The 17,591-nt window shown below is 40.6% G+C and overlaps 1 protein-coding gene across 1 annotated transcript; it reads right to left on the bottom strand.

Moving 5' to 3' along the window:
* Window positions 1-154: 154 nt before the first annotated feature.
* LOC311122182 (adhesion G-protein coupled receptor G7-like) lies at window positions 155-17,092 on the bottom strand (the record flags this gene model as incomplete). The annotated part of the gene is made up of 16 exons (XM_084196577.1): window positions 155-839; window positions 1,087-1,246; window positions 1,548-1,706; window positions 2,275-2,356; window positions 2,605-2,936; window positions 3,252-3,364; window positions 6,346-6,498; window positions 6,984-7,153; window positions 7,456-7,569; window positions 7,795-7,928; window positions 8,032-8,117; window positions 8,236-8,379; window positions 9,377-9,486; window positions 9,595-9,699; window positions 10,516-11,261; window positions 16,707-17,092. 16 exons carry the CDS (start codon window positions 17,090-17,092, stop codon window positions 651-653), a joined length of 3,183 nt encoding a protein of 1,060 aa, XP_084052703.1. The 3' UTR covers window positions 155-650.
* Window positions 17,093-17,591: the final 499 nt, after the last annotated feature.

Here is a 17,591-nt window from a genome sequence, read left to right as displayed (position 1 = left end):
CACAGGGAACATTTGTTTGACACCCCTGGGCTATATTGTCTAAAGCCATTTTCTGAGAGATTGTGTAAAATAATGTCAAAAAATAAAAATTATAAATCACTAAAATATTGGAACAAACATTTTTATTCTCACTAAGAATAGCGGAAGAAAGATGTGCTTAAAAGAGAATAATCACATTTATTAAAAACAGTCAACTTTCATAAAGAACATATGTACATAATGTATTTACAAACATGTGCATAGCCCAAATTTTCTTTTGATACATATAAATGGTGTGTGTATTATTATAGGCAATAATGGAGGTCTATGAGATATTGTACAACAGAGGTTGAACTTGCAGCCAATCAATTAGATGCTTTATACAATCTGTGTGTAACAAGGTGGAGATCAACCCTTTAAGAGGCAGCTCAACTGAGCGGTTGACTACCAAATTAAAATGAAATTAAATGTGAATTTTGTTTTGCATATTTTATCATGCCATTTAGTAAAATGACTATGCGGTTTTCATTATTGGACTCCTATATCTTTTTAAACACACATTCAAAGATGGTTAAAAACCAGGATGTGAACGTGAGCAAAACTGAACCTCAATCACACATTTTCAGTACTAATTGTGCATTAAAAAAAAAAAATCTGTGCCAGTTAAAGGGTTAATTGGTTGATGGAATAGTGTCCAGCTGTGTGTATGATTCTACTTTTTCTCTGCGCTTGACTCGCCATAGACTGAACCTCTTGGTGTGAAGAGGGATCCCAGCGCTAGAGACAGATTTCAAAGCATCTGCCATCATTTTCTTGACAATTGCTGTTCTTGCTGTGAACAGAATGAAAATCTGCAAGCCCTGTGGAGCGAAAGCAAAAACGCAAAGACATAATCAAGTATTTTCAGGAACACACAAGGACAAACAAAAAGGTAGCGTTTCTATAAAGAGCAGCAGAATTTATTAATGTTTAGTAGCTGTCTAGTTTTCAATCATGTCTGGATTATGTGGTACAATAGCACACTAGTCTTTATATTTAACATTTGAGTCATTTAGCAGACTCTCTTATCCAGAGCGACTTACAGTAGTGAGTGCATACATTTACTACCTGAGTGGTGGTGAGTACACAGAAGGAGATGTTGAGTATGGTGTACATGGTCTCGTTCTGTGTAATGAGCAACAGATAGCCCAGGATCCAGGAGAGACCGAGCACCACAGCCAGAGAAAAGCTACTGAGGAACTTCTTCTTCATCGATGTGTGTCTTGTACTGGGAAACAAAACCAAGATGCTTAGATTGCGGTCATAGACTGCTGTAATGCTGTGGTAAAATAACAGTATGCTTCCATTGACTGAGTGGGTTAGAGCATGGTGCTCATTAAATAGTATGAATTGGTTACTAATGACTGAATTAATAAGAATGAAATGATAATGCATTTGATTTATAACAAGCTTTTTATTGAAAGACAATATGAAATTAAGAAGCTTATTAGTAGGCATTTAAATCAAGACTGATCTTTATGACTACAACGTTCTACTTTGTGCCCCCAAAATGCCCCCATTAATGTTACCTGGTTATATGTGGGTTGGTCTTGCCTGTTGTAACTGCAAAATATACCAACACCACCATGTTGAAGATAAGCATGAACGCCACAGGGATCAGGAACCCCCAAAACATTGGCAGCTTGAAGTCAAAGTTCCCCTTTGGATCGAGGGCAGCAAGCCAGCAACTGAGAGGTCAAATGAATGAGTTAGAGAGTGGGACTTTGTGACAGACAACACAGGACGCCAGTGATTTGAATAACGTGGTATAAAGTAAACATGGTGGGTGGCATAAGTAAACAAGAAACCTTTCAACACAATGTTTTAACTTTTTATATTGCTCTTGGCCAATTATTAGCATGCATTATAAACATGCACACGAACATTGATAGGGATAACCTTTTACAGTATGAGTAATACCATTTTATAAAGCAATTGCCCCACTTTAATTTAAATTGAATCTATTATAAAATAACCACAGAAGAGGAAGTAAATTGCAATACAGCACAGTACTCAGGTGTAGTAGTGGTAGTACAGTACAGAATAGTAAAATACAGTGCAGTACAGTATAGTAAAGTATAGTATACTACAGTATAGTCAGTACAGCATAGTATAGTATAGTATAGTATAGTACAATACAGTACAGTATAGTATGGTAAAGTATAGTATAGTACAATACAGTACAGTATAGTATAGTATATTACAATACAGTAAAGAGAGGTAGTACAGAAGTAGTATAGTACAGCACTGACTCACAATTCCTCCTGCCTGTAACCCAGTGGATCATCCACTCTATAACTAATTCCTAAGGTGAGGGCCACCACAACCGCAGGCAGTCCTAAAGGACAGAGAATGTTGTTGTTATGTCCTGGTAGATTAGCATGCAGACATATACAGATTATATACTACACATACATCCTCTAAAGACATAACATCACTATACAAGTTGCTTTGAAGTTCTATTTCAGGCATATTAGAGCCTGAAAATATAACCTAGCATTCGTTTTGGTTCAAGGAGCCCAGGGCTAATGCCAGCCAAAGCTTCTGAAACAACTAAATACTTTATTTTTCTCCAAGCTGTCCTACCCCATCCGATGGCCACGGTATAGGCTGTGGAGTGTGACGGGCTGGTGGCCAGGCTGTTTCTGATCATCAGGAAGACATGTGTGGCGTACAGCGTGTTCCAGGTGAACGTCCCCAACAGGAAGTACTGCAGCAGGACTGCGACTGCAGTACAGGGGCCTCTGTCCCGCTCTGTGTGTGTGTCGGACGGGGGGAGAATGTTGGCCTCCTGTATTTCAGGTTTCTCCAGCTGTTTATGAGGGTTGTCCACTCCCAACACGAAGAGGAGGGTGAAGATCAGGAGACACATGCATACGCTCACTAAGAGGACAGTTGGGTTGGTTTTGCGTGATTTCCTGGGGATAGGTGATAGACAACACTATGTTAGGGAAGTTAGATGCGTAGCTATGGATGTGTTGGTTCTTTAATAGTGGGTTTCATATTGGTTTCACCTATCAAGTCGTGTTGGATCAAACAAAGGGCTTCTTTACACTATTGAGATGCAATATTTTGAATTGGTTCTGGAACCCTGTAGGATCTTACCGGGTCACCATCTGGAATGTTATTGTATATTTTGAATTGGTTCTGGAACCCTGTAGGATCTTACCGGGTCACGATCTGGAATGTTATTGTATATGTTGAATTGGTTCTGGAACCCTGTAGGATCTTACCTGGTTGCGATCTGGAATGTTATTGTTAAACTCAACCCTATGATGGACATGGAGCATCCCAATATGGTGATCCAGTTTAGCACTTGAGCATATTTAAAATCCTTCCTAAACGACTGTAGAAAAAAAGAAAAAAAGAAATTTTAACACCAAGTTTCTGTCACAGTCATACTGTATAAAGTAATCTCCCTCATGTGTCTGGATATGCTGTGGTAAACTATAGGTCAGCGGTTCCCAAATAGGGGTTGCGACCACATGTGAGGTCGCCTGAAATGAAAATGGGGTCGCAGGAGAATTTCCAAAATCCCGCTAAAAATATAAATGAAAATTATTCAAATCTAAAACATAAAATTCAACCAGAGAGTTCCCTTATATCTTGGGAAAATACCATATTTTACCGTTGCACTTGAATCATTCCCACTTAATCTGACCACATTTAAAATACACAAATGCGGGACAACAGGATGATTTTGCGGGACAGTGTAACCTACCCGATACATAATTTAGAAATAGGCCAATGCATCATCGCTGTCAATTGTGAATGATAATTCTTCATGTTTTGCCAGTGAAATGTCCAAACTGCGTCTGATTGCCAATCGTTTGATCTCAATCAGATTCATGGGAATATGCATTTAGATCTTCTTGAATTTCATGCGCAAATTAGAGCAGATGATGTTAAGAAACTATATAGCCTTCCTGTATTTTGTTTCAATCAAAGCATATTCTGCCTAGTGACGTGCGCTGTTGAGTTTAGGCTGCAATATAATTTTTGGGGACTATTCAGCTAACCATCCTAAATCTCATGAAGTGGTGTTTTTAGTGTGACAGTAACGTTATACTATGCTATTATATGTTATGTAAAATACTAATTAATCAATACGTGATCTTCCAAAACATTGATTCAACTTTTATCTAACTTTACTAAACGAGCACCATTGTGAGAAGTGGCAGAGTGACGCTCCGGTGTCCTCTGGCAGCACTACACCCCTGCAGTCCTCTGCACCGAACGAGCAATTGAAGTGTAGCCGACTCATTTGCCTTGAACAACATTTGGTGATACAGAAACGAGAGACCACGTGTGGCTGTTTTATGAAAATCTGGGACTATTTGGCCAATGAAACATTTCAGGTTGGTCTCAGGGAATGTAATAAAGTTAGGATGGGAGACTTTTAAAACGAGATTGAGTGAAGTAGCAGCAAATACAGTATGTTGAATGAGCAACTAATGAGCATGGAGAGCCTGGGGGGATGCTGAAAAATGGTTTTTGCCTACGCTACAAACGGTTATATCGGTCTGCTAATACAGGACTAGTAAAGGCCCAATGTACTACTTTAGTGAAAATATGTATTATTATTATTTTGTCATTGTGATTTTTCAGGGGCTGCTGCAGCACCCTACTTCCCACTGCTATGATTATATATTTCAGTCTAATGTGGCTATTTACCTACTTTTCTAGCTTTTTGTAAGTACGGTAGTTAGGAGACCTAACTATGAGATATTGTTGAACTTGCAGCCAATCAATTACCGGTAGATGTTTTATACAATCTGTGAGTAACAAGGTGGAAATGAACTGATTTGAGAAATATTTGTTGACTAAAGGCCTATGTCTGGTCTTGTATTGAGCAGAATATCAGATCTCAACAAGGATTGGAGAAGTGTTTAACATCACCATGGCTACCACATCCTTATGATATTTTTTCATAAGCACAATGTGACTGCAAGAAACATGTTGGAATGTCTGACTGAAATACTGGACAAATCAAAGTTTTTTCTAAATTGGTGGTGTTTGAATTTGTTGATAAATGCAGGACATGATTGTTTAGTTGCTTGACAAAGGGCCAAAATTCGGGACTGTCCCGCACAGTCTGGGACATGTTGTCACCCTATTCCCAGGTGAATGGCTAGGCCCACTACAGAATGAAACCACACACTATTTCAGAGATATTACCGCCACAATCAATATGGTGAAAACAAGGTGTGGGGAGGCCGAGGCACAGAAACTTACATCGATGCCTTTGTCAGATAACACTGTAAAACTATGAATTTATGCTATAGCTAGCAACCAATAGGAAACCTACTGAACCACTCAAAAACTCCCCAGCTTTCCAAATGGACGTTAGTTGTGAGGGCCGAGATGCCCATTCATTTATTTTGTTCGCTACATGTCGAGGGATGCTATTCACGAGGACATATAGAGCATTAAACTGTACAGAGGATGCGCTGCGTGGCTATATTGACAAAAAACAGATTCCATGTGAACGAATGGTGGGCAAAAAAACAGACAGACTTTGTTGACTTTCTGTGTAATGAAAAGAACATGTGTCTCCTTGCCTATTTAACTGACATATTTGTGAAACTGAACGAACTGAACGCAAGCATGCAGTGGAAATACAAAAACATTCTACAGATGAGTGACCGAATCAGTGGATTCAGAGGAAAGATTTCTTATTGGAGAGAAATCCGTTTGAGTGTGTTCCTGGCTTCGTTGACATGCCGGGAAGTGAAATCGAAAATCTGATCAAGCCGTCATATGACCGAATGCTACAATCAACGAATGTTGGTTCTTGACCCAAAGGGAATAAATACCCTGCCGTCTCCCTCTGAGCATTAAAACTCATGGTACTCTTTGCCAGCTCATATCTGTGTGAGGCTGGATGTAGTGCACTCGTCTGCATTAAAAACAAATATCGATCCAGGTTGGAAGTGACAGCAGAGATGAGGTGGGCACTGTCAACCACACCCCCTGACTTTGAGAAGCTCTGACGCGACATGCATCATGTCTCTGATCTCATCATCTCATTAGTGGTGGTGAGATAAGAGACATTATGTCAGACCACTTTGCTATTGACTGTCATAGCCCCACATTAAAAGTATGTGATGGTGAGTTGAGAAGACAATCATAAATACTGTTAGAATGTTTTGCAACTGACAGCCATAGCCCCATAGCCCATCTTAATTACTACAAAAAAATCACATGGTTGTGGTCATGAGAATTTTCAGATATCAAAACGGAGTTGTGGGCCAATAACGTTTGGAACCCCTTCCATAGGTCAAATTGTGGTCAGTTAAAGGGAGATGAAGGCAGCTAGCTACTCACCATAAGCACAGCAAAGTTAGTGGTGTGATTACAGAAACATTGCAGGCCGTCTTCTGAGTGGTTGACTTTGGAGCAGCCAGAGGTGCTCCAGTCTTTCAACGTGTAGTTCCACCACACGCAGGCAAAGTCATAGAGGGAGGCGTTGGGGACAGCCTGAGAAGTGGGAACAGAAACAAACTCACTGTAAATCCTTCAGCAAAAGACACGCATTCACAGTTTTCCTCATTTAAAAAAAATAATGAAGTCAATTGTGAAGTATAACAGGTCATTAAGTAAATGTGGGAAATAAATAATTACAATTATGATAGATCGTATTATAGACAATGCAACATATGCTTCCTTGTTCGCTGGCCAAAATATACTTCCTTGTTCTAATGTCGGATAAGCGTCAATGGATAACTTAGATCAGGGGTGTCAAACTCATTCTAGTATCTGCTGGTTTTTGGTTTTTCCTTTCAATTTAAGACCTAGACAATCAGATGAGGGGAGTTCCTTACAAGGGAGGAGCGAAAACCCACAGCCACTCGACCCTCCGTGGAAAGAGTTTGACACGTGACTTAGATCATGGAAAACTTCCCATTACGTTTCCCAGAGAATTTGGACCACTATGTGTTTACTGATTCCAAGATAAATCTTACTGTAGGCTTGAAGAGCATCTCAACATGTAACCCAGACACTTGTCCCAGGTTAGCAGAGATGACCCTTCTGTTGGTTCCTGAAGAAGCTCTGAAAGTCCTGGACCTGAAGAACCGGTCGTTTTGGTAGAGCACAAAACCAAGGGAGTTGTTTGTGTTTTTACTACGTAAAACTGAGTGGAGTGAAGGAGAAAGAGGGGAGAGAGAGTTAAAAAGAGAGAGGGGAGAGAGAGAGAGATTGTTTTTCATCTCAGGACTTCATATACATGAGTAGCTTGACCTTGCCTTGTAGGCTTATTTCATACTTTACTTATCCATATCTCATGTGACTCAACTTTATTGGGCAATCTAAATATTTGGCACTGCTTACCTGATTTCGGAGATGACAAACAGTAGTTATGTGCTCTCGGTGAAAGCTCTACAAGGAAATTGAAGCTTGAGTTTATCTACTGTTTGCATACCAACATTGGCTCACCTGGTGAGAATTTTATGACAATCTGGACATCGGTAGCACCTCCTTTGTCAGCTATCAGTTCAGAGGTATTGGTGTTGAGATGAATTCTGTTGGCCACAAAATTACCAGATCTTCCTGGAGGAGATTAATTTGATTTAGCAATTTAAAGCAGAACAATATAGTGTTACTTCTGTACTTGTCTGTAGTACAACATATCAAATCCATACCAAACCTTATTGACCAACAGCAGAGGAGAAACATATGAAAAATAAGATAGAAGAAGTTGAACTAGACTGTCAACACAGATATAAACTATCACTTTAAATGCCAGTATGTAGGTTCACTAGCAGTCCCACCCACCAGTCAGAGCAGTAAACTGGATCCCTACTGTGTCACTTGGTACTTGGACAGACTGGACTGCCAGGTTGGGCTGAACCACCAAGGACACGTTACTCTGCTGGTCCAGGGAAAACTTCTCCAGGGTCTCTGTGAGGCTGGGAACGAAACACAGAAAAACATTAGTTTACATGCACCCATGCAGACACGCACAGACACACACACATAAACTCAAACATATGCAGAAAAACATACACACACCTCTGGACAGCATCACTCTCCTGTGTAGTCTCCCCACTGGCATTCAGCAGCTGACTGATGGTAGTTACAGCTGCCACTGCGATGTCCTGCAACATGATCAAAACCAGGGGATGACCTTCAAGTGTTCAAATCACTGCAATAACAACCTCACGTTTCTCTCCAGAACATGTCATAGTCACAACTTGATTTGAAAACATGTTATACCTCTGTGATATTTACAGACTGAAGCAGCTTGTTAGCTATCTGAGCTGCTGTGGTGATGTTGTCAGCTGATAGCCGCTCTGGTTGGGAGGTCAGGATCTGAGTACTGAAGGCTAGCTGTGCTAAATCACCTGAACTGCTGGAGATCTGAATAGGGAGAGAGAATGATTTTTATTTAGTGTAGTATTGTATTGTTTTTCAACAGAACATTGTATAAGTGGCAGCAACATGCTGAACTGTGAGTACATTGGGATATTAAAATTGGCAATACTAACTATGTGGCTCAGTTGGTAGAACATGGCACTTGCAACTACAGTGTTGTGGGTTCGATTCCCACGGGGGACCAGTACGAAAAATTACGAAAATGTATGCACTCACTACTGTAAGTCGCTCTGGATAAGAACATCTGCTAAATGACTAAATGTTAAAAAAGTAATGTAAAACACAATAAATAAATAAATAATGTTCCTCATCAACTGTTAAGCAGAATAAAGGAACAGAATACATGAGCTGAAGGTAAAAGCCAGTTGTTACTGATCTTCAAACTAAGATCAACTCCTCATAATGATAACTGTAAACCAAATCAAATTTGATTTGTCACATGCGCCAAATACAACAGGTGTAGACTTTACAGTGAAATGCTTACTTACGAGCCCTTTCCCAACAATGCAGAGTTAAAAAAGTATGAAAATGTGCACCCCCCAAAAAAAGGAAGTAGTAAAATATACGTTTTGGGCTCCGGACAAGGCATCGCAGTGCTAGAGGCGTCACGACGGATCCAAGTTCGATCCTGGGCTATATCACAACCGGCCGTGATCGGGACCTCCATAGGGCGGCGCACAATTGGCCCAGCGTCGTCCAGGTTAGGGGAGGGTTTGGCCGGGGGGGTTGACAAGTATGCCGTCATTGTAAATAAGAATTTGTTCTTAACTAACTTTCCTAGTTAAATAAAAGTTAAATAAAAAATTAAAGAAACACAATAAAATAACAATAACGAGGCTATAGACAAGGCGTAGTTTGACAGTTAGACAGTAGGTAGTTTGAGGTAGTTGAGTTGGTTGAGGTAATTGACCCAAAGAAAGAGGAATGCAAAATCAAGACTGGTTATAAATCAGGATCATCAAAAATATGCCTATTTACTTACATTTCCTTGAATGCCACTGAGGGTCAATTCACACTGCAGCTTGTGAGGAGTACCAAACATCGGAGATCCAGTGTCATTCAAACATCTTGCTGAGGCTTCTGGTAAACCGGCTGGAGGAACAAAGATACTCAAGATTTTGTGTTACCTAATGCAACATTAATTAGGACTGTAACAGATGAATACATTTTTGTTATTTTAGGTGAATAAAAGTAACATACCACTGGTTGTCTCTTCACCACACAATTGTTCTGAATAAGCAGACCAGCCAACCGTTGTTCTTGGGAAGGAGAACCCATCCTTGATGGTGGAATTGCAGAAATTCCCTGTCGAAGTAAAATGCATTTCAACATGGACCAAATGTAAATATACATTCTGAATGTGAGATCCAGGGTTAGGTATAGTAGTGTAGTGGTGTGTACTGTGAATGTGAGATCCAGGGTTAGGTATAGTAGTGTAGTGGTCTGTACTGTGAATGTGAGATCCAGGGTTAGGTGTAGTGTAGTGGTGTGTACTGTGAATGTGAGATCCAGGGAATAGTGTTGTGGACTGTGCATGTGAGATCCAGGGTTAGGTATAGTAGTGTAGTGGTCTGTACTGTGAATGTGAGATCCAGGGTTAGGTGTAGTGTAGTGGTGTGTACTGTGAATGTGAGATCCAGGGAATAGTGTTGTGGACTGTGCATGTGAGATCCAGGGTTAGGTATAGTAGTGTAGTGGTGTGTACTGTGAATGTGAGATCCAGGGTTAGCAGTGGAGGCTGCTGAGGGGAGAACAGCTCATAATAATGGCTGGAACGGAGCGAATGGAATGGCATCAAACTATGTGTTTGATGTATTTGATACCGTTCTACTGATTCTGCTCCAGCCATTACCACGAGCCCGTCCTCCCCAATTAAGGTGCCACTAACCTCCTGTGAGGGTTAGGAATAGTAATGTAGTGGTGCGTACTGTGAATGACTGTAAGTCGCTTTGGATAAAAGCGTCTGCTAAATGGCTTATTATTATTATTATTATTAATGTGAGATCCAGGGTTAGGTATAGTGTAAATGTGTGTTTACGTACCCTTTGAACAAGTCTCTCCGGTCCACTCATCAGGACAGATACAGACTCCATTCTGCAGTTCACCACCGTTGATACAGACCAGAGGAGGGGTTGTGGTGGGAGAGGTGGTGGGAGAGGTGGTGGGAGAAGTGGTGGTGGGGGTAGGGGTAGAGGTAGAGGTGGTGGGGAGAGTGGTACTGGTGACAGGGATAGCGGTAGGGTAACCAGTAGCTGGAGGACCAGTAGTATTTAGGTAACCAGTAGTTGGAGGACGAGTAGTATTTAGGTAACCAGTAGTTGGAGGACCAGTAGTATTTAGGTAACCAGTAGTTGGAGGACCAGTAGTATTTAGGTAACCAGTAGTTGGAGGACCAGTAGTATTTAGGTAACCAGTAGTTGGAGGACCAGTAGTATTTAGGTAACCAGTAGTTGGAGGACCAGTAGTATTTAGGTAACCAGTAGTTGGAGGACCAGTAGTATTTAGGTAACCAGTAGTTGGAGGACCAGTAGTATTTAGGTAACCAGTAGTTGGAGGACCAGTAGTATTTAGGTAACCAGTAGTATTTAGGTAACCAGTAGTTGGAGGACCAGTAGTATTTAGGTAACCAGTAGTTGGAGGACCAGTAGTATTTAGGTAACCAGTAGTTGGAGGACCAGTAGTATTTAGGTAACCAGTAGTTGGAGGACCAGTAGTATTTAGGTAACCAGTGGTATTTAGGTAACCAGTAGTTGGAGGACCAGTAGTATTTAGGTAACCAGTAGTTGGAGGACCAGTAGTATTTAGGTAACCAGTAGTTGGAGGACCAGTAGTATTTAGGTAACCAGTAGTTGGAGGACCAGTAGTAGCTGCAGGGTATTCAGTAGTTGGAGGACCAGTAGTATTTAGGTAACCAGTAGTATTTAGGTAACCAGTAGTTGGAGGACCAGTAGTATTTAGGTAACCAGTAGTTGGAGGACCAGTAGTATTTAGGTAACCAGTAGTTGGAGGACCAGTAGTATTTAGGTAACCAGTAGTTGGAGGACCAGTAGTATTTAGGTAACCAGTAGTTGGAGGACCAGTAGTATTTAGGTAACCAGTAGTATTTAGGTAACCAGTAGTTGGAGGACCAGTAGTATTTAGGTAACCAGTAGTTGGAGGACCAGTAGTATTTAGGTAACCAGTAGTTGGAGGACCAGTAGTATTTAGGTAACCAGTAGTTGGAGGACCAGTAGTATTTAGGTAACCAGTAGTTGGAGGACCAGTAGTATTTAGGTAACCAGTAGTTGGAGGACCAGTAGTATTTAGGTAACCAGTAGTTGGAGGACCAGTAGTATTTAGGTAACCAGTAGTATTTAGGTAACCAGTAGTTGGAGGACCAGTAGTATTTAGGTAACCAGTAGTTGGAGGACCAGTACTATTTAGGTAACCAGTAGTTGGAGGACCAGTAGTATTTAGGTAACCAGTAGTTGGAGGACCAGTAGTAGCTGCAGGGTATTCAGTAGTTGGAGTGTCGGTAGTTGGAGTGTCGTTAGTTGGAGTGTTAGTCGTTGGGGTGTCAGTAGTTGAAGGGGCACTAGCTGGAGGGGCAGGGGTTAAAGGGCTAGCAGCAGTTGGAGGGGTTAAAGGGGAAGTAGTATTTGGAGAAGTTATGTCAATGGTGGTTGGAATGGCAGAGCATGTGGTGAGATCCCTGTGTGGCAAAGAGACTGCCCAAAAAAAAATATACCTCAGTAAACCACATTAACAAGGGTACATAGTGTCAGTTGCTATAAGCATAGGAGATGATCCATGTTGTTCCAGTTTCATTGTGTCTTCAGCAGTGTTTTCTACTGTACTTTATGAGAGAATTAAGTAATTATCACTGCCAATAAACGGTTGACATTTGATAGCAAAGGCTACTCTGTTATAAACTGAATCTGAGACCTGACAGTAGTCTATTCACAGTATGTAAACAGCTTAACAGTAAATCGAAATAGTGTTTGGATAAAAATAAAGTCTGAAACAATGTCTTCATTAATGCTATTGTATCCCGCGCAGCAAACAGACAAAACATCAGTCAATCATTGACTGTAAACCAAACTTTAAAATGAATAAACCACACTGTAAAAACAGTAAGGTTATATATTGGTAATAAGCAATTGATACGTTAAATGCATCATAGATTTGTTAAGCAATTTTCCTACACAGTTCTCAATCGTAGAAGAAACTTAACAACAGCATCATACACAGAGTATACCAAACAGTAGGAACACTTTCCTAATGTTGAGTTGCACCCCCTGCCCCCCCACACACTTTTGCCCTCAGAACAGCCTCAATTCGTCAGGGCATGGCCTCTACTAGGTGTCAAAAGTGTTCAACAGGGATGCTGGCCCATGTTGACTCCAATGCTCCCCACAGTTGTGTCAAGTTGGTTGGATGTCCTTTGGGTGGTGAACCATTCTTGATACAAACGGTTAACTATTGAGCGTGAAAAACCCAGCAGCGTTGCAGTTCTTGACACAAACCTGTGCACCTGGCACCTACTACCACACCCCGTTCAAAGGTACTTAAATCTTTTGTCTTGCCTATTCACCCTCTGAATGGCACACATACACAATCTATGTCTCAAGGCTTAAAAATCATTCTTTAACCTGTCTCCTCCCCTTCATCTATATTGATAGAAGTGGATTTAACAAGTGACATCAATAAGGGATAATAGCTTTCACCTGGATTCACCTGGCCAGTCTGTCACGGAAAGAGCAGGTGTTCTTAATGTTTTGTACACTCAGTGTACATCTGAACATCTTAAATCACCGTGAATAAATCAAATATAGAGCAAGTCTTACCTGTAGCAAAGACAGCCATAATCCATAGCTCCTTCATCTCTGCTGTTTCCAGGCATGCAGTGTAAGCAGACTGCACATTATTAGGATGTCTGTTGGTCTTATGCTGCTCTGCTCTTCACCTGTTACAGAGTCTGCAGTGACATGCAGGTACCAGTTAATGATTTACTATTGAAATTAAGGGGAAAGTACTGTACGTTGGCTCCAACACAACCCACGTTGTCAAAAGGATCAGTAAAGACTGACACACAAATAGATCAGCTATATGACAGGATGAATAAAATGGATACACATGGATGGATACTGTGAGGACCAGCCAACCAATAGCACTACCCTTCTCTATGCAAAACATTCATTTTTTTTTTCATTTTTTTTTTTTATTGGGGGTAGATCAGCTTAATATTGCAGATAGATTGTAACTTCCATCAATGTAATTGTCTGTATCACTTCCAATCCCCCATGTTTTTTATATATAGACTCCCCTTTATTACTTTTCAACCCCGCCATCCTTTCCCTACTTGGGGTAAATTAGTCAACATCAATGCCCAGGCCTCTACTTCCAGCCTTTACTTACTATCTACACCTTATGGACACAGTCATTTTTACAATAATTCTATTTTATTTGTTTTTGCTCCTGAACTACTTCTACTCTCAACCTCTCCAATCATTTTCATGATGTCCATCCGGTTTGCTTCTATATGCCATATCTTTCTAACTGTGCTCTTTCCCAAAAGCTCCCAACATACAACCTATATACTTTATTATGGACACAGTATGCTTACATTATTAGTTATCTTGTTATTATTTGTTGTTATTTGTTATTAGTCCCATCCTTCAACTCCATTCAACACCTCCCATCTATCTCTTAACACCATCCATATAGGATTACTATTTGCCATATATATTTCAACAGTACTGTGATATTTTACAAAAGTTCTGAACCTTTATTCTCATTGCTTCTACAGATTGTGAATTAAAAATAAACATTTTTGCTAAAAGTATTATTATATTATTGATCGATTGACTATGACTTTTCAGATCACCCAGTAATGCTATCTGCAAGGTTAGCTCCAGGTAAATATTGCAATCCTTTAGCCATTCCTGGACCTGTGTCCAAAAACAAGCTACAAATGGACAGAACCAAAACAAATGATCTAATGATTCTGTCTCTTCACAGCAAAATCTGCAGAGCTGGGAAGATTGTATCCCCCATATAAATAACATTCTATTGGTAGCAAGAATTTTATATAATCATTTAAATTGAAAGATTCTAATTTTTGAATCCGGTGTCGTTTTGCGTGTCAGTTCATAAACACTATGCCATGGGATCGGTACGTCAAAAATCTCTTCCCAACTATTTTGCAATCTATATGGGACGGCTGTCAATCCTTTGGTCCTTAAGTGAAACTTATATACTTTTTTATTTATCACAGTTTTCCTTAAACAATTATGTTCTTTAATGCAAGGCCGACAGACAAGTTCCTTACTTTCTCCCCCTTCCACTTTCCTCTTCCACTTTTGCGGTAAGGCTGCAATTATTTGGTTGTAATTTTGGGTAGAGCAGACATTTCCATATGTTTTTGTTAGCTGCATGTGCGACATAACTCCACCAGTCCTACCGATGATATCATTTACGAAGATTATACCTTTTTTAAACATTCTGTCAAAAAATAAAGTTTTTTTGTCAATTAGTATATTTGAATTTAACCACAATATTTGTTGCATTATTTGTTCTGTCGTTTCTGGAGGATTAAATTGAAATTGCAACCATCTTTCTATGGCTTGTTTTAGAAATAGTGTTATTTGGGAGATTATTTCCTTTTCAAATAACTGAAAATGAGTGGTTGTAATCTGAATAAAGGGGAAAAGGCCATTCTTGAACATTGGGTGAGACAATCTTACTAATTTGCTTGAGAACCAGTTCGGATTTAAGTATAACTTTTGTATGACTGAAGCTTTTAGTGATAGGTCTAATGCTTTAATATTTAATCATTTCTGTCCTCCGAATTCATATTCATTATATAAATAGGCCCTTTTAATTTTGTCTGGCTTGCCGTTCCAAATAAAATTGATTTTTTTTTTTTCATATAATTTAAAAAACTGTTCGCTAGGTGTAGGCAAGACCATAAGCAAATAGGTAAACTGGGATAATACTAAAGAGTTAATCAGGGTGATTTTTCCACAAATGCTAAACATTCTTGGTTGCAGCTGGGAAGGAACAGTACATGTTTTGGTAAACAGACCAACTTTTTTCCACTAGAGCAGGTGTAATTAGATCTCCTGATTAGAGGGGAAGAATAAAACAAAGCAATGGAACTGGCTTGGAGGTCTGGATTAGAATTTGAGGGCACTAGAGGGTAGACTTCTCTTGAACAAGGTTTCCCAAACTCGGTCCTGGCTCCCCCCTAGGTGCACATTTTGTTTTTTGCCCTAGCACTAACAGTTAATTAAAATAACCATCATCAAGATTTGGCTATTTGAATCTAACAAGATTGAACTGACTCAAACTAAATCAAAACTGTGTTGATACTGTCTCTTCAGTTTGTTCAGCTTGCTAAAAGTAATCGAAACAAAAGCTAGACAGTCAGGGAGCATCGAAAATTCAAAAAGCGATGGATAGAGGACTATTTTTAGCAAATGTTGACTGCGAAGAAGTATAATATCTAAAATACAATGGGAGTCATGTCACCTTTATTCGCCAAACACATTTGCATGTACAGGAATTTGACTCTGTGAAATGGTGCTGCCATAATAAACAGAATATACACAGACCATAAACAAACATAATATACAGACAATATATATACATACACAGTGCATTCGGAAAGTATTCAGACCCCTTCACCTTTTCCACATTGTTACGTTACTGCCTAGTTCTAAAATTGATTACATTCATTTATTTCCTCATTAATCTACACACAATACCCCATAATGAAAAAGAGAAAACATGTTTGTAGAAATATTTGCAAATTTATAAAAAAAATAAAACATATTTACATAAGTATTCAGACCCTTTGCTATGAGACTCAAAATTGACCTCAGGTGCATCCTGCTTCCATTGATCATCCTTGAGATGTTTCTACAACTTGATTGGAGTGGTAAATTCAATTGATTGGACATGATTTGGAAAGGCAGCTACTTGTTTATATAAGGTCCCACAGTTGACAGTGCATGTCAGAGCAAAGACCAAGCAATGAGGTCGAATGAATTGTCCGTAGAGCTCTGAGACAGTATTGTGTTGAGGCACAGATCTGGGGAAGGGTACCAAAACATTTCTGCAGCATTGAAGGTGCCCAAGAACACAGCGGCCTCCATCATTCTTAAATGGAAGAAGTTTGGAACCACCAAGACTCTTCCTAGAGCTGGCCGCCCGGCCAAACAAAGCAATCAGGGGAGAAGAGCCTTGGTCACAACATCTCAGGGGGGTTTGTTGACAGAACCAGCATCCTGGAACTACCCCCTCGATCCACAACTCAACTCAGCCCTGACTCCCTACTGTCTGCTTGGCTCTGCCACCGCTCATTCCTCTTCAGCCAGATCCAACGAGATGCCACTTCTGTCTGCTTGCTGATGCCAGCCACTAGCTTATTCCTTGCCACTCCTTCAATAACGAGCGGCCCCAGGGCTCTCCAGAGTGATTGGCCTGTGAAGCCCCAGCGGCCGATCTCAACTGGTAGATTCCAGGCTCTCCATCCATTCCGCTGACTCAAGGATGAAGGACTGGTATTTCTTGCCTCTATCCTCTCCTCCCAGGGCGCTGTGAGCTCGATGAGGACCACCTGCTTGGTGTCTCTAGACCAGACAACGATATCTGGTCTGAGGCTTGTGCTGGCTATCTCTGGGAATCCGAGCTGCTTCTTGAGGTCTGCCTGCATCTCCCAGTCGCCTGCTGTGGTAAAAATCCCTTTGATCCTTCTTCCCTTTGCTGAGCTCTCTCCTGACCCGAGGAAGTGGATGAAACAGGGGCCCTGGGTGAGATGTTTCAGCTTTCTCCTTGCTTGCTCCAGTTCCGTGGCCAATTGAGTCAGTATTTGGTAATGCTGCCACCTGAATTTTCCATCAGTCAGACCTGCGTGGCAGGAGTAGAGTGCGTGCTCCAGATTGGCTGGTCGTCCACATAGTATGCAGCTGTCTGGGCTCTCTGCAAACCCTCACGTGTGAAGGTTTGTTGGTTTGGAAGAAACATTGTACAAAGAGCAAAGCAGAAAATGTATCCACTGCCCTTTCATGTTCAAGATGTCTTGCAAGGTGAGTGCCCTCTCTCTCATGCTCCCCCAGCATGTCCAGCTGCCCTGTTTTTTCATGGCCACGGCTCTGACATGCCTGCTTTCTTCCTCAGCCTTTCATACCTCCCTCTGACATGCCTGCTTTCTT

The sequence above is a fragment of the Coregonus lavaretus genome (assembly GCF_964263955.1).
Source record: "Coregonus lavaretus genome assembly, contig: HAP1_SCAFFOLD_1630, whole genome shotgun sequence".
Lineage (NCBI taxonomy): Eukaryota > Metazoa > Chordata > Actinopteri > Salmoniformes > Salmonidae > Coregonus > Coregonus lavaretus.
The sequence above is the reverse complement of the archived record's forward strand: the minus strand, read 5'-3'. Positions and strand labels throughout refer to the sequence as shown.